The sequence below is a fragment of the Acinonyx jubatus genome, chromosome B1 (genome assembly GCF_027475565.1).
Source record: "Acinonyx jubatus isolate Ajub_Pintada_27869175 chromosome B1, VMU_Ajub_asm_v1.0, whole genome shotgun sequence".
Lineage (NCBI taxonomy): Eukaryota > Metazoa > Chordata > Mammalia > Carnivora > Felidae > Acinonyx > Acinonyx jubatus.
This window is the reverse complement of record NC_069382.1, coordinates 75,833,932-75,851,655: the sequence shown is the minus strand read 5'-3', so window position 1 is coordinate 75,851,655 and position 17,724 is coordinate 75,833,932. Positions and strand designations below refer to the sequence as shown.

The following is a 17,724-nucleotide window of genomic DNA, read 5'->3' as shown; positions in this document are numbered from 1 at the left end:
ATTTTACCTGTCTTCTATAAAAGACCCTTTGAACTTGTCTTCTCATTCTTTGCTTTTGACCCTAATCTCCACAGACCCCCACTGTTTTATCCTTCCTTGAATTGCCTCCCCAAACTCTTCACTGTACCCTAAGAAACCCCAGATGTTTCATCAGCTGAACTGATATTCTAGCTATGTTCTATGTTTGCACTGTCTTCTTGTTCTAACCCTTATTTTCCTAAGCGCACAACTTCTTCAACAGTTCTCTCACGGGGTAACCATTATTCTCTTTCACCCTTCCCATAATCTAGGGCTAGAGATAAAGTCAGATTCTTCCTTAATCCTTATTGGCACTTCCCAACTATTTCTCTTTTCTCTTAAAAAAAAAAAGGGGAGGGGGCGCCTGGGTGGCTCAGTCGGTTAAGCGTCCGACTTCGGCTCAGGTCATGATCTCGCAGTCCGTGAGTTCAAGCCCCGCGTCGGGCTCTGTGCTGATGGCTCAGAGCCTGGAGCTTGTTTCAGATTCTGTGTCTCCCTCTCTCTCTGCCCCTCCCCTGTTCATGCTCTGTCTCTCTCTGTCTCAAAAATAAATAAACGTAAAAAAAAAAATTAAGAATTTTTAAAAAAAAGGGGGGTATTTTTCACAGAAAATTACCTTTCCTAGTCCATGCACTTCCACACTTTCTCAGATTATGATTAACTCACTCTTCTCCTCACTCCTCAAAACGCAATACTTCCCATCCCTTCCTCAAGTGAAGACCTTACTTCTAACTTCACTGAAATAAACAAACAAACAAACAAACAGTACCAATCCCACCATCTAATCTACCAATGAGACTGTCTCTGTGCCCATGGCCCTGTCTTTCTTCTAGGACAATGGATGAGCTTTCCTTGCTCCTGTCTAAGGCATTCCTCCTCCTTTACTGAAATACGAGTAATATATTTCACACTCTCATGATTTCTTCCCCAGCTCTTCATTCTACTTCCTTTGCTGGGCACTTCTCTTCTTACCCTCTAAATGTCAGAAACCTCCAGGACTTAGTCCTTGGATATTTTTTCTCTACCTACATTTATTTATTTGCTGATATTATCTATGATTGTAAATTAAAATGATATCTATGCTGTTCAATGCAGTAGCCACTCACCAACTATAGCTACTGAGCACCTGAAATGTGGCTACACCAATTTCTAAAATATACACTGGATTTGGGGTATAAATGTAAAATAATGTAAAATACTAACAATTTTTATATTGACTATTGTGGCTATAATGAGTTAAATAAACCTGTTATTAAAATTAATTTTATCGGTTTCTGTTTTTTTAGTTTATTTAAGAATCTCTATATCCAATGTTTGGCTTAAACTTACAACCCCAAATCAAGAGTTACATGGTTTTTCGACTGAACTATCCTGGTGCCCCTTACCTATTTCTTTTTTATCTTTTCAATGTGGCCACTAGAAAGTTCTCAATCACATTTGTGGTTCATATAATATTTCTATTAGACAATATTGATCTGTACTTTAGTGACTCCAATTTTGAGCCCACACTTATACACTACCTATCTGACATTTTCATTTGTATGTATAATAGACACATTAAACATAATATCCAAACCTCAATTCTACATTTATGCCCATTGAAAACTGTAGGTCACTCTCCTGTCTCAGAAAGTGGCAACTCCTATCTTCCAGTTCATTAAGTTTTAAAGCCTAAGAATTATCCTTTCTTGACTCTTCCTTTCCCTCACATTCCATACTGTCTCTTACCAAATACTGACAACTCACCATCAAAATATTTTTTAAGAGGGTATTTTAAGAAAGTGAGCTCAAGGAACAGGAAAGAACAATGAGGAAATAAAACAAGAAAGAAAGTTAATGTAAGAAACCTTTCTGAGTTGAGCATCACTACAAGAAACTGGTTGCTTAACTGTTTAGGACCTGCTGAGACGTTTATATAGTGTAACTGAGACCGTTCTCCCCAGGGAAAGAAAGGAGGAAACATTTACCCATTGGCTCTTATCCTCCCTTCCTTGTTGCTCATGTGCCAGTGTTGAGCCCATTTTTGTTGGTGTCCCAAGCCGGGAAGGAGTCACGGAAGCCTGGAGAAGGAAGCAGCCTCTACTGCAGTAGCTGGATAAGAAGTAAATTTAAGAATATTTCAAGTGGTGTGTGAAAGGTGTTTGCCCCAACTATGGAAAGAACAGACTGTGCACATCTCTTCGCAACTCCCCTGATCAGTGATGTAACATTGGTAGCTTGAAATTGGCCACATTAAAGTATTTACACCATGGAAATTGGCAAAGACTATAAATCAGGCTTCCTCCCTCTGCCCCACCATAGCCAGTTAATAAACATTTACTAGCACAGCACTGACTACAAGGTCCTATTTTTCAGATAGCTGCAGGCTACCCCTCTCCAGCTCCTTCCCAGAACCGTAGCCTCATAAGTTCTTTTTGTACTTCTTTGAAATTATGTCTGTGCTTCCCTCCCTTGGGCCATTGCAAATGGTTTTCTCATGACCTAGAACTCCAAGCAGGAATTACTTCTTATCCTAGTAATTCTTCCTCATCTTTCATAGCTTAGCTCAATTGTCATTTCCTCTAGAAAGCCTTTGCTGACCCCAGTCCAGGCACCATTCATTTGTCATATACTCTCAACTGCATGTAAGTGATTATTTAATTGATAACTGTTTCCCCAGCTAGTCTCCAAGTTCCATGAGGGAGCAAGTTTCCCTTTTGTATTCCCCATACCAAGTTTTGCATATTTACTGAATATCTCAATCAAAATTTTTCAATTGACAGTTATTAGAAGCACTTTACAGGGTTCCTGGGTGGTTCAGTCAGTTAAGTATACGACTTTGGCTCAGGTCATGATGTCACAGTTCATGGGTTCAAGCCCTGCATCAGGCTCTGTGCTAACAGCTCAGAGCCTGGAGCCTGCTTCAGATTCTATGTGTGTATCTCTCTCTGTCTCTGCCCCTCCCTGGCTCATGTTCTTTCTCTCTCTCTCTTTCTCTCTCTCAAAAATAAATAAACATTAAAAAAATTTTTAAAAAAACAAAAGTTCTGTGTAACAGAAAAAAAAATTTTTAATAAATAAATAAATAAATGATAAATACATAAAAGCACTTTTACTATTCTCTCATCAATGAAATTGCAATTGTTTTAAGAGTATTGAAAGAGTCCTCATAGTTGAAAATATGGGCGACATGTTGGGAAAAGAACAAAAGATATTTTTTGGATAAGCATCACTTCTAGCTATAATCCACTGAGCCAAATCTCAGTCACATAGCTCCACCTAACTGTAAGCGACATGAGAAATGTATGTTAGCCAAGTGCCCAGGAAAAAAAGGATACAGTAATAAGTTTGATAAATATCTAGCCAGTCTCTGCCATAGTCAGCCCTTTTGAACATCAAATATCCATCCATTCTTATTCCCTGACAAATACACTCTTCCTCTCCCCAAAGGAGATAACGTAAAGTTCAACCAAAGTACTACATTCAGCTCAGAGTCCAGAATCTCTGGCTATTTGAAGTCTTTTTCATCAGGTCCAGGTGTGGCTCCTTCTGGCCAGTAATAATATATACAAGATATATAAAATTATTTCCACCTTCCCCCAGAAGCACACAACATCCAGCATTGGGGCAGGTATAGGATAACTTCAGTAAAAACTCCATTTGTGAAAGAGAAAAAGAAAAGTCACATAGCAATCACCAGACTAAAGAAGTTACAGAATCCTGCTGGGGAGTCACTGAGAGGCCCCCTAACCTGGAGGTGGAGAAGTTTTTTGAGTACACAATGATTCTGTCCTGGAAGTACACTCCCTTATTCTTTTTTTTTTTTTTTTTTTTTTGGTTCATTGTGGTCTCTGGATCTACTCTGGGAAGATTTTTCTTTGCTTGTTAGCTACACCTTGCTATTGTCCTCCGTGGGGACTATACAGCTTTTGTGGGTCACTTCCAAATAAAGCCAGGTTATTTTACTTTTGAACATTTTATTAAATCAAAGTTCATGGTTTCTTTGGCAATAACATTCTCTAAAATATTTGTTAGATTTTTTAATTCATTTTTTTCTAATTAATTCTTCATGCCAAAAACCACATTCAAAGTTCTTTTTTTTTTAAGTGTAGCTTTAAAATCTCTTTTGTATCTTCATTTATTTATCCCTTGCTTTAGTCTTTCAAGTTAGTGTTAAGTGCCTGGAGGGGATCTGAGAATATGGGCTGGGTTAAGAAGGACACACCCTTAATCTGATTTTTGCTGCAATGATAGGTCTTAGACATTTGCTCAGAACCAAGGACTCTGATACCTAGTACCACTCTATGCCCTTTCATTTCTGCTTGCAAACCAGCCAATACTTTTGGTAGTTCATCTCTTTTATAGAATAACTTCCCATAGGCAGCCAAAACCACCAACATACTCAATAATGCTGTTTCCCAACTTCATCACCTAGAACAAAGCTCAGTAGGTACATGGTTTAGATTCCAACTTATTGCTGGTGGCAGTTTTACTATTACATAAGATGTATCTCCAACACTTTAATTTCCTGCATCCGTTCCCATGCTGCCACTTAGTACAAACTATGCCAGTGAATCCCATAGCTCTTCCCCTGTGTCTTATGTTCCACCTACTGCTGACCAAATCTAGAAACTCTACTTCTTAAATGTCTCTAAAATCTCTTCCCTCAGTTCTGTTCTCAGTGCCACTACCTTAATTCAAGTCATCCTTTCTCATATGAATTAGTCCCCTCATCAATGGACTCTGTGCCTCCAAAATTCAACACACCTCATCTTTGCAACCAGGAATGCTCTAAAAATGCAAATGTGATCACTGCCAACTTTTCACTAGAACATCTGAAAAGCAGGGAACCTGGGTGGCTCAATCCGTTAAGTATCTGACTCCTGGTTTCGGCTTATGTCATGGTCTCATGGTTTCATGGGTTCTAAGCTGGCAGCATTGAGTCTGCTTGAGATTCTCTCTCTCTCTCCCTCTCTCTCCATCTCCCCCACTCACGCTGCCTCTGTATCTCTTAAAATAAATACAAAAACCTAAAAATTAAAAAAAAAACAAAACATCTAAATGGTTCCCATTACTTTTAGGCTAAAATTCAAAGTTCTCCAAAATCTAGTCTCATCTCTGATTACTCCTCAATCTTCATTTCAGTCATATAAAATCATTTCAGCTCCTGCAAAGACACTACAATCACTTTCTCAGATATCCATTATCATGTAGAGGTTAGACCATCTGAGTCTAGTTAGAGTTCTATAGAACTTTTCGTCTTTCATTATTTTTTTAATATAATTTATTGTCAAATTGTTTTCCATAGAACACCCAGTGCTCATCCCAACAAGTGCCCCCCCTCAATGGCCATCACCCACTTTCCCCTCCCCCCACCCCCCATCAACCCTCAGTTTGTTCTCTGTATTTAAGAGTCTCTTATGGTTTGCCTTGAGTAAATGTTGAATCACCCTTCAAAATTTACCAAAGACTTTAAATCTCCTGGGAATCCATCCTTAATTACTAAATCTGAAGAAGGTATCGCCTTCCTATTGATTTCAAAGCAGTAAAGCTTATTTTTATTACAATATGGGTCACACTATATTGTAACTATCTATTTATTGTCCTTTGTCCAACCACATACAAATTACATATATCAAGTTTGAATTTCTTCAGGGTAAGTAGCATATCTTTTGTCTCTATACATTTCACATATAAGTAAATCTTGGCTGAACAAATGCATGAACCTCACAATTACATCATGGCAGTTAACCCCCAACATCAATCTTCAATCTTCACCTGTCTCTCTCTTATTTGCCAGATCTCCAATTCCAACTTCCTAATGGTTATCTTCATATTCATGTCTACTTATCAGGTCTAAAACTCAATTCATTATCTTTCCCATTCCTTTCTCCATCTGCCTAAATTCCACTTGTCTTTCTCCATTCCGATCTCAATTTAATAATGCCTACCTACCCAGCATTCCAGTCTAGAAACCTCAATGTCTTTCTTTAGGAATTCTTTGCTCAAATGAATTGGCGATGGCCAAGTTAAAAAGAGCAAACAGAGTTCTTTTCTACAGCATTTCACAGAGCTGTCAATATATTAATGCTCAACATGAATCTCCAAGTAGTAAATACATTTTTTAAAACTTATCTAACTGGAGATCCCTTTTGTTGAGGTGAATGCCTCAGAACTAGTGTTCTGAAGACTCTACTTTGAGAAATGCTGCTGTAAATCCCTCCTCCACACTTACTTGATGCTGACTACTGCCCTCACTTAGGCCCCTGCCATCTCTTACATGGACCATCTCTTTCCCATGCAACCTCCTCACTTATCTCTCTGGCACCATTCTCTGCACAGCCTCTACTGACAGTTTTATTTTTCTATCAGAAGAATATGGTCATATCTTACCCTTTCCCCACTTTTCTCTTGAAATGACCAGTGGCTTTCCATTACACACAGGTTCAAATCCTAGGCCTGCTATTATATTTTCTTCTAAATCTAGTCTCACCCGTCTTCCTAACCTCATTTCTTATCACATATCTCCTTTCCCAAAACGTATCACATTCTTTCTTCCTTCAGAGCTTTAATATTTTTCTCCCATGGCTCAAAATGGCCTCTTCTGTTCCCACACCACATTTAACAAATTTCTTCTTAACACCCCTTTCTAATGAGCTCTCTTCTGAGAAAATTTCCTTCTGGCACTTGGTTGGTTACTCCACAATGTTCCCGTAATGCTTTGCACTTACCTCTAGTGTAGCAATTGTCACACTGGATAATAACAAATTACTCAGACACTCATCCCCACCATTACTCTATGAGCCTTTTAACCTTTATTTCTCCAGCTCCTAACATAGGAAAGTATCCACATTGAATGAATAACATAAGAAGCAATAACAAAAGAGGAAAAATGGAGATGAAGTTACAAAGGCTTAAACAGAAATGTGTTTTAAGAAGTCATTTTGTCTAGAGATGCCTGGGTGGCTCAGTTGGTTTCATGATCTCACAGTTTATAAGTTCAGCCCCACATGGGGCTCTATGCTGACAGCACTGTCTGGAGCCTGCTTCAGATTCTGTCTCCCTCTCTCTCTGCCCCTCCCCCACTCATGCACACATATGCTCTCTCTCTCAAAAATGAACATTAAAAAAAATTTTTTTAATAAAAGTCATTTTTTCTAGCCATTAGTCTCAGGAAAACAATATCACTTTGCTTAAATAGACTTCCAAGTTCCATCTTACCAAGTTCCTGATAGAAAATAAACCTCTACTATATAATTTCTCTTTTTTTTTTTAATATTTTTTAACGTTTTTATTTATTTTTGAGAGAGAGAGAGACAGAGCATGAACGGGGGAGGGGCAGAGAGAGAGGGAGACACAGAATCGGAAACAGTCTCCAGGCTCTGAGCCATCAGCCCAGAGCCCGACGCGGGGCTCGAACTCACCGACCGTGAGATCGTGACCTGGGCTGAAGTCGGAGGCTTAACCGACTGAGCCACCCAGGCGCCCCTACTATATAATTTTTCTTAAGGAAAATCCTACAATTCCTAAAAATCCTTTTGGGGTTTTGGGGGAACACACTCACAGCTTGCCTATACTATCTACCCTGCTCAACCACAGGATTCAAAGCCATAACCCTCTCACTGCTTTAGTAATGGTGAACTACAATGGTCTGAGAATTTGTATCAGAAGAAATATTATCCTTTCGGAAGACGTGACTAACCAATTTTGTCCTAATAAATTCCTCTTTCCCATTAGCGTACTCTTCTCAATTTCTGGTGGTCCCCAGAGCTTAGTAACCCTTTAATCATGCCTCCCTACCTCCCATGGCTAAGACTTAAAGTATGGGCTTTTGTTTCAACAAGGAAATTCCATTAAAAGCACACCAGAAGCAAACAGTTTTGCCTGTTGGTTTGCTGAAATTCTCTGCTCCACCAAAAACTTACCTTTCGCAATTAGATCCAACGAGTCCTTGAATTTTTCCTTTACACTAAACATGCATGGCTCCTTAAAAGAAGTTTGTTGAGGGGTCTCCTCAAAATGTTCCCTTTTGAACAGGTGTTTGGGAAAACAAATCTTTTTGTGTGCCGTCCAAAGTTCTTGGACCCCATCAAGTGTTTCCTCTTTTTTAATCTCCAAAGGTATGAATTTTACAGATTTTGGTTTTTGATGTTTATTTCTAAAAACATTTATAGAAGTACTTTGAACTTTATTCTGTGAGTAAAACAAAAATAAATTTAATAAAACTCAATTTTACTATTAATAATATAATACAAAAATTATATAATACATTTTATAATAAAATTATATCCACTCATTGCATTTTACAAAGTAGCTTTACTATGTAAGATATTTACTATAAAGCACATGACAGTAATCAGATAAAGCAGATGTCATCCTTTATAGTTCTTCAAAAGCCCTTAACAAGAATGAGGGTTAGTTTTCACTTCAAAAAAAAAAAAAAATGTAAATTCTAAAATAGTAATTTTCTCCTCACATGTGATATTTTCAAATGCAGTTTTAAGTTCGTTTTACAATAGAAGTTTTCAAAGACTAGACATATTAAGAGTTTAATATTTTTCAAGCATCTTTGAAGAATTTTCAAATGTTCATAAAATGCTAACACTCCCAAACTTCTTTGTTGAACCAGAACTTACAGTTCTTATTGGAAGTAAGTTCTCAAGAAAAGCATATTAATAATCAGATATATATTTCAGATCCTTTCAATCACTTAATTCCTTCTTACTTTTGACTACCTTGAGCAATAGAAATACAGTCCCAGGTCTCCAACAGGTAATTATCCAAACAATTATTAACTGTTCTAGTCATTCTCTTGGCCCATAGACAGAGCTATGGGCCTGCCCTCATCACTCCCCTCCAGAAAAAATCATTTATACAAATTCAAATTGTTGCCAACTCAAGATGCCAATAAAAAGATTTTAATAAGATAGTACTATGTTTTGCCAAGCAACCAAAGATAGAAGAGTATGCTCTTAGGATTGGATAAAATTCTTTAGAAAGGTCAAGTTTCTAAAATACATCTATCTAACTCTTTAGTTTTCAACCTGTGTTTCTACTAGTGAAATCAATATAACTTGAAATCATTTTTAATTGGTTAGAGAAAAAAAATTAGTTAAGCAATGTTAACAATGTTGATTACAAAATTAAAACCACTTATGACCAGTTTCAGCCTAGAGGACCATTCAAAAGAAACCTAGGTAAAATTATATCCCCCTCACCTACAAGCATTTAAAAATATTTAAAGTCCTTATCTAAAATTCAGTTTTTAAAAAAAGTATTCAAGGGGCACCTGGGTGACTCAATTAAGCATCCAACTTCTGCTCTCGTCATGACCTCACAGTTTATGCTTTCGAGCCCTGTGTTGGGCTCTGTGCTGACAGCTCAGAGCCTGAAGCCTGCTTCGGATTCTGTGTCTCCCTCTCTCTCTGCCTCTCCCCCTTACTCCCCCTTCTTCTCTCTCAAAAATTAATAAACATTAAAAAAATATAAGTATTCAAAAAGCAGTAGTATGATGTGGCACACAGTAAGCCATCCTAAGATCCCCTTCCCTCACCTGTCTTCCCAAAGACCCATTTCTTGCAATAGCTGCTCCTCCCCTACAATTTCTCATCTCGTCTGCAGATGCTATCCTCTAAAATTTCAACCTGCGCTGATTCCTATCTTATTGCTGACCGATTCCCTCACACTCCCACCTCCCAAATCTATGCCATTCAGCAAATATTCATTGAACCAACCACAAAGCTTGTTGCTGGAGATGCAACATTCACAAAAGAGTCACGGCCCTCAACGGATGGTCAGACTGGTAAAGGGCTCTAATGCAAAGTGATATGAAAGGAGATTCAGGGGAGAATGTCATTCTGGGTGCATGGGAAAGACACATCTCACAGTATATTTTCTAGTTTAGCTTTATCTAATAGTGTTTAAAGAGGGATATTTATTTGAGATAGTTAATTCAAATATTTGTTATAATTCATTAAAAGAAAACATTAAAAATTGGATTAAATTTGCAAATTAAATATATATATATAATCAAATAATCTGTATATTTATAAAATCTTATTTTTAAATGCAACCTAAAATCAATTTTTATATCTAGTAAAGATTTCATTTTCTCTTCTATTCAGAATCTATTAGGGCTCATGCAACCATTTGGAACAATCAGTGTAGTATACAAAAATAGTTATTAGTTTTCTGAAAAATAAGTTAGATAAATGGAAAGCATTAACCTCATTTACTTTCTCATAATGTTGGGCAATGAGAGTTTTTGCTTCTTGAAAAAAATCTTGCTTGGTGATCTCTAATATGTGACCTAAAACAGAAACACAAAATGTTTTGTTTTGTTTTTTTAATGTAGTTAATGTACTTTCTTGATCACAAATGGCAAAACTATGAGATTAAAATTTGGGCAGTGATGAATCTTGCAGGATATTATAAAAGGTGAGTGTTACAAGTGGATGTTGTAAGTGAATGCAAAAGAAGTTCACGGAATGATTCTTCAACATAATATTTTACTTTAAAAAAACATCAGCTTACAATGATGAGAGTGGTAAGGTAGATATCCTCATTTACTTAAGTCCAGGGAAACCAAACAAAACACACAAAATCGAAATCTCCTTCAGCTCTTCAAGTTCTTTAAATGTTACTATATAGAAGACATAATATGTTTTGGGCACAGAAATTACTAACGATCTAAACGTATTTTGTATATCTGATGACTAATTCATATGTCTGTACATTTCTTCAAGAATATTTACCTTATATCTAGATGTTAAAATTATAACTACAAAATAAACTCAACAGATTTACTGAGTAGGAATAGCAATGAAATAAAAAAATACACAACTACAAATGAGTAAATAACAATAACTCTTATTTATATTCTCCTAAGATTCTCATTCTTTTTATCCAGAGCTACATATAGAATTCTACAGCATGTACATAGACTACATTATTCTCAGTCTTGTCTAAAATTTCCTCCTTAAGAGGTCAGAGTGGGAGAGAACCAAAGCATAAGAGACTCTTAAAAACTGAGAACAAACTGAGGGTTGATGGGGGGGTGGGAGGGAGGGGAGGGTGGGTGATGGGTATTGAGGAGGGCACCTTTTGGGATGAGCACTGGGTGTTGTATGGAAACCAATTTGACAATAAATTTCATATATTGAAAAAAAAATAAAAAAAATAAATTACCAAAAAAAATAAAAAAAAAAAATAAATAAAATTTCCTCCTTAGAGGAAAGGAGGATCAAGATTTTTCTCTCTTTTCAGCCATTCAAATTTTAAGCAATTAGAAACTTCATCTTCACAAAAATCAAAACCTTAATAAGATACTGTCTTACTTCATGTGGGCTGCTATAACAAAATGCCATAGGCCAGGTAACTTACAAGCAATAGACATTTATTTCTCACAATTCTGGAGGCTGGGAGTACTAGATCAGGGTGTCAGCATGGTCAGGTGAGGGTATCCTCACATGATAGAAAGGACTAGGGAGCTCTCTGGGGCCTCTTCTATAAAAGCACTAATCCCATTAAACCCTTTGATGAGGGTCCCACCCTCATGACCTAATCCCCTTCTAATACCATCACCTTTGGGGGTTGGATTTCAACATTCCAATTTCCAGGGATAGGGGTGGGGGGCAACATTCAGATCATAGCCACCACATACCAACCAGAATGGCTAAAATTGAAAACACTCATAACAGCCAATATTGGCGAGTCTGCAGAGCACTGATAGGAACGTAAGATCATCAGTTTGGAAAAGATACGGCAATTTCTTATAAAACTTAATATACATGTATCCTGTGACCTAGCAATCCCACCCCTAGGTGTTTATCAAAGAGAATGAAGCATATATTTACAAAAGAGTTGTACCAGAATGCTCATAGAAGCTTTATTCATAATAGTTCCAAATTGGAAACAGCCCAGATGTGTATCAACAAGAGAACAGCAAACAAACTGTAGTATATTCACACAATAAAATACCACTAAGCAACAAAAAAGATTCAAACTACTGACACACACAACAACATGAATGAACTTCAAAAACATTATGCACAGTAAGCATCCTTACACACACACACACAATATAATACTTTATCGTTCCACTTCTATGAAGTTCTAGTGCAAACACAGCTAACATATGGGAGAAAAAAAAAAGAACAGTGATTTTTCTGGTGGGAGATGGCATGAAGTGACTGAAAAGGAACATGAAGAAAATTTCTAGAGTAATGGTAAGCATTCTATATTTTGATACAGAGTGGATCACACAGGCATATGTAATTAACTCAGTGAATATATGTCTAAGATGTTGGCATTTTGTTGTTGTACATTTTATACTAATAGAATAAAAATATAAACAAGTAATGAAGTCTGACTATGATATGCATGTTGATGCATGGATATGAAATAAATCTAATACAGTAAAATATTCATGGTAAGAACTGGGTGGTAGGTCTATGGGTGTTAATTTAAAATTCTTTCAAGCTTTCTATACGTTTGAAATTTTCATAACAAAGTATTGGAGACAAGTTCTCTCTTCATTCCTTCACGAAATCTCCCCTTGCTTTTCCCCATGTAGACTCATGGGCCACAGGTAGCTGTTCCTTTGGGGCAATGCCATCCCAAGGATTGAAGCCTGGGAGAAGAACTTAGCAATAAAGGAGAGAGACAACTGGACTCTAGCACCCCCTTAAAAATGTTGGGTTAGAAGAAAGAGCATTTACTAAGTTGTCCCATCAATGGGCATTAGAATTGTTTCTGTGTAGTCATTCTAGAAAAAACATCTTTTCTTGCTCTCAGGCTTCTTCCTTCCTTCCATTCATACCTATAGCATGGAAAGTGGTGTATGTAAGTCATGTCAAACTCAAATATCCTGAACACCACACACTTGCCAATGTGTCTCCCCACATTCAGAGCTATTTACATATTTCTAAGGATAATGATTGATGGGTTTTTTTAATTCTTTCCAATAAAAAAAAATATTTGTCAAGACTTCACGCATGTGCTTTTGGAAAAGTATACATACTCTTTGTACAGATCAGAGCACAAAGTCACATGTGAATCATAAAATATTTCATTATAAATATCATCACTCAAACCATAAGATGCACTGTCCTCACATGGAAGAGACAGGAGTTCAGGGATTAAAACTGAACTAAAATCCAAATCCACTTTGAGGGGTCTTCTAACCAGACCATGTACTTCCCAGAGGAAAGGCAGTAACATATTCTGAGGGGTGACTCCACAACTTATCCTCTTTATCTTCCTCTCATGATGATCTTTCCTCCTTCAAATCCATCCTTCTGACTAATGGAATCTCCCTTATAATTACAGCACCTCCATGTGTCATACACATGACAAACAATATAACTTATTCATAGATGAGATGGTTAAGTCACTGAGTTTTGGTGAAACTATTTTGTCTTCATTCCAAACAAGACCTTGAAGATGATCTAATCTTCATGTATAGGCAAAGCTCTGACACACCGAGGGCCCAAATGCCTACTGAAGTCAGCTAAGCTGGAAGCCTACACAGGAGCCGTTCTTGTGAGTTGCTTTCTGCTTTTTCCTACACATCTGCTTCTTTGGCTGAAGCCATGCACGCCTTTTGAGTACTGAAGACTCCAATGAGGTTTGACTGTTCACTCTAGTAAAATATTTGCATTTCATTGCCACTTTCTGCTATGGACAAAAGATATGTATTGCCCCAAAATTCATATGTTGAAACCTAATGCCTGATAGATGGTATTAGGAGGTGGGGCTTTTGGGAAGTGATTCGGTCATGAAGGTGAAGCCCTCATGATTGAGATTAGTGCCCTTATGAAGTAGCCTCCAGAGAGGTAGGTAGTCCCTTCCATCCTGTGAACATACAGTGAGAAGACATCCATCAGTGAGGAAGCAGGCCTCACCAGACATCAAATCTGCTGCCACCATTATCTCGGACTTCCCAGTCTCCAGAACTGTGAGAAGTAAATTTCTGTTGCTTATAAGCCACTCAGAATATGCTACTTTGTTACAGCAGCCTGAATAGACCAAGACACTTTCATTTCAAGCTGTCAATCCTGAGCCCTTATTGTAATTTCATGTCCTGATAAAGCTGTTCTGATTTTCCCCCTCATAACTATAAATTGACCTTAGACAGAGGAGATAAATTCCCAAGTCAGCATTATACTCCTAGCTGGGCTTTTTGATGACTGGTGTGTCTGATTCTCACTAAGAGCCACCTGTCACCTCTGAACAGTGGAGGAGTTAGTATACACCCTGGCAACCCTAATGGCCTTCCTGGAGCCAGCAAGTAGATTCTGACTCATTGAGGGACTGCCACAGTGAACTCATACAGTGAAGCCATGAAGTTCTTGAACACAACAAGGCCTGGGATTGTTCTTAAAAGGGCAGAGAAAGGCAGCCACCATCAAAAGAGAGCAACTTCTCACAGACCCTAAAACGACTCCAACTGAAGACATGTAGATACACTGACTCCAGGTCAGCAATCCCAAGCCCTCACTGGCATTTAAGATGCTGAGGCAGTTGTTCTGATTTTCTCTTGTAACTAAAAATTAGCCTTTGAACCAAAAAGTTAAATTCGTAAAGTAGCACAAGAGAATTCCTATCTCAGTCCCTTAGAAAAGGCAAAGCTCTAGTGTGTGTTCCTTAACTTTATAATTTCTAAGAATCTTTATATATTCAACAAATGAGTCTAAAATTATGAGAAATTAAGCAATTTTGATGTTAAGAATCCATCCAGTTAATAATCTTTGAAGCTTCTGTTTCTCTGTTCATAATAGGGTAAGTATACAAGCACGCAGCTTTTATACATTCAAGTGTGCATTAGAACTTCAATTATTAAAAGGAAGCTGTCAAGGTCTGCTCCTTCTCTTAAAAAAATCTATAATTAAAGCTTTGTTTACTTGCAGATACACATCCATAGCATATAGAATGACTTTTAAGAGATCTCATTCCTGAGTCACACTATTTGGGTCTTGAATTACAATTTGCTCATGAACCTTATTTTATTGTCTTGAGCCTTCATTTTCTCATTTGTAAAATGAGAACAATAATAAGAATATATCTTGCACAGAGTTTTAAGGATTCAATTGCACTTGGTTACAAAGCACTTAGCACAGAGGCTGGCACATAACAAGCTTTCAATCAATGTGAGCAATTATTACTGTAGTTACTGTGGTATTACTCTCATTGAGCTAAACTTTTCTCCAACCATGTTTATATAATTAATTTCATCAGTCAGTTCTCATTTCTTCAGTAGCACAAAGATAAATTTCAACTTTCTAAATTAGTTTGAATAAATCTGGTCTTATTATAGTTCTTTTTATCCAAAATTAATTAATTAATAGGTTTGAAAATAATACAATTTCTTTATACTTTGGATTCCTTAAGTTACTAAACCCCCAAAAGCAGTAAAACATCATTATAAGCAGTAACAAATATTTTATGATAAAGTTCATGAAGAGATTTAAATACTTATACTACTTACATAAAACATGAGTACAAATATTAACATTTCTATGGGGGAAGATAATGAATTTCTAATGCCAAATGATTTCACTAGCCTAAAATTGTTTTCTTATGTTTATTTTATATTTTTTTTAAAAACTCACTCTTCCTATATCATCAGTTTAATGCTATTATGATAGTTCATAAAACTTCATATTTTTCTTAATGCTTTGGAGGTTCTGTGTAATTGCTCGAGTAAATCTCTGAAGTGAAGACACCAGAAGATCTAATTTTGGAAGTTATGACAGGGAACAAATCATTGGCCATCCCTTGATTATATCATTGAAAAAAATCTTTTCTGCCCCTAGAAAAACCAAGGGACTAGCAAACATGTGTTTGGTAATTTGTTGTAGCAGCAACACAATACTAATACAAATTGTTTACTTGTTCTTCTATTGATGGACATTATGGCTATTCCAAGTTTGGAGCAATTGTGAATAACACTGCTATGAGCATTTTTGCACAATGCATTTGGTGGAAATTTTTCACTTGTTTTGTGGAATAAGAATAAAAAATAAGAATAAGAATAAAATTTCTGGGTCATAAAAAAAAATAACTGGCCTTACTAAGAGAGTTTCTATCCTTCCTACTAACAGGTTCCATTCTTCAGAGACATCACAAAAATTTACTACGGAGATATCCTGAACAAAGATGTATGCCTACATGGCTAATGCCTTCTTTGCCTCTATAGTCAAAGTAAGTGCCTATGTGTTTGATCTCACAGATGTTAGAAAAGCCATACCTCAGACTCAAAGAGATTTAGTTCAGCATATGTTCATTAAGCACCTACTAAGTCCCAGATGCTAAATGTGCTAAATTTGGTGCTGAATTGGTGCTAAATGTGCTGAAATAAATAGGACATTAGGTAGCCCTGCCTTCCAGGTACTTAGAGCCTAATGCCAGGAAAAAAAAAAATATTGTAAATAAACGCCATGACATTCAGTATGCACATACATTGTGATGGAGGCCGATGTAAGTCACTAACACCCCCTACTGCCAGCTTGGTAATGTATGAATTTCCCTTTAAAGATATGAGACTTTGCATTGTATTATTAGAGATAAGGCTTAAAACAGAAATATCCCAAGAGAAATAAAACAGTGAATGAAATCCAGACTAAGACAGTGGTTTTAAAACTGTGCTTCATCAATTTCATGTGCCTTCAGGGCCCTTCCTTCTTTCAATCACAGAAGCTCAGACCTTATCTGTTTTACATATTTGAACTCTTCCTAAGTTTTCATTTTGTAGGAAATATCCCTTGGCTAAAAATAACAAACACACAGCAAACAAGTAAAAAAACAAATTAACAAAGGTTTGAATATTACTTTGTGTGCTGAAAGATCTCCTTCTAAAAGCAGGTTCAGAGGACGGGCAGGATTAAGTCAGGGGAGGGGAGAAGCTTAGAGACAAGGTGCAGGAGAGAGAAGCTGAAACTAAGATGGTTTAATTTGTTCCAGAGCAAGGAGTTGTGGAAACCAGAATGTGAAGGGAAGCTCTTTGAAGAGAAACCTCAAAGAAAATAGTTTATATTCAATTCCACTACACTTAAGTGAAGAAAATATAATTTATCTAATTTCTTTTCAAAAAGAATTTATTTTTTTAAAGATTATTTTGAGAGAATATACGAGAGCGCACAAGCAGGGGAGGGGCAGAGAGAGAATCCCAAGCAGGCTTCTTGATGTCAGCCCAGAGCCTGATGCAGGGCTCAATCTCACAAACTGTGAGATCATGACCTGAGCCGAAATCAAGAGTTGGATACTTAACCAACTGAGCCACCCAGGCGCCCCCCCAAAAAACCAAACGAAACCCAAATTCCAAGTGGCATATGGCTATCATCTCCTAAAACACATATTTGACAATTTTTTCCACAACACATTCTCCATTAAGACCCAACTCTTCAGTTCCATTGTAACAGCATTCTGTTGAGTTGTCTCTTAAACACTTTTCCTCACTTCCCCACTCTCTTTATTCCTTCTTTAGCCAAGTGGTTTATTGTCTTTACAACAATAAACTAATTAAGGTTTCTACCTACCTCAGGGAGATTTTACAGTGTACCTCCCCTCCAAAACAATCTCTCTATGTTAATCTTTCCCAGAGTGGGATTAGGTTGCTAAGGAGATACACAGGAATTACCAGCTCTCAGTATCAAGACTTCAAATATAATTTAATTAATTATGGACATGACCCTAAGGCAAAATGGAACTAGAGAACATTCCTCCTCT

General features: G+C 37.0%; 1 protein-coding gene across 6 annotated transcripts in view; it reads right to left on the bottom strand.

Moving 5' to 3' along the window:
* Window positions 1–17,724, bottom strand: part of IQCM (IQ motif containing M) — a 648,904-nt gene that overhangs the window by 555,648 nt on the left and 75,532 nt on the right. For 5 of the 6 annotated variants that reach the window (XM_053216882.1, XM_053216881.1, XM_053216879.1 and 2 more), the window contains exons 4-5: window positions 10,224–10,306; window positions 7,923–8,190 (exon numbers count right to left, since the gene is read on the bottom strand). In XM_053216882.1, the coding sequence (XP_053072857.1) occupies window positions 7,923–8,190; window positions 10,224–10,306 (351 nt within the window). The remainder of the gene's footprint in view (window positions 1–7,922; window positions 8,191–10,223; window positions 10,307–17,724) is intronic. The other variant, XM_053216880.1, reaches the window with a different exon arrangement.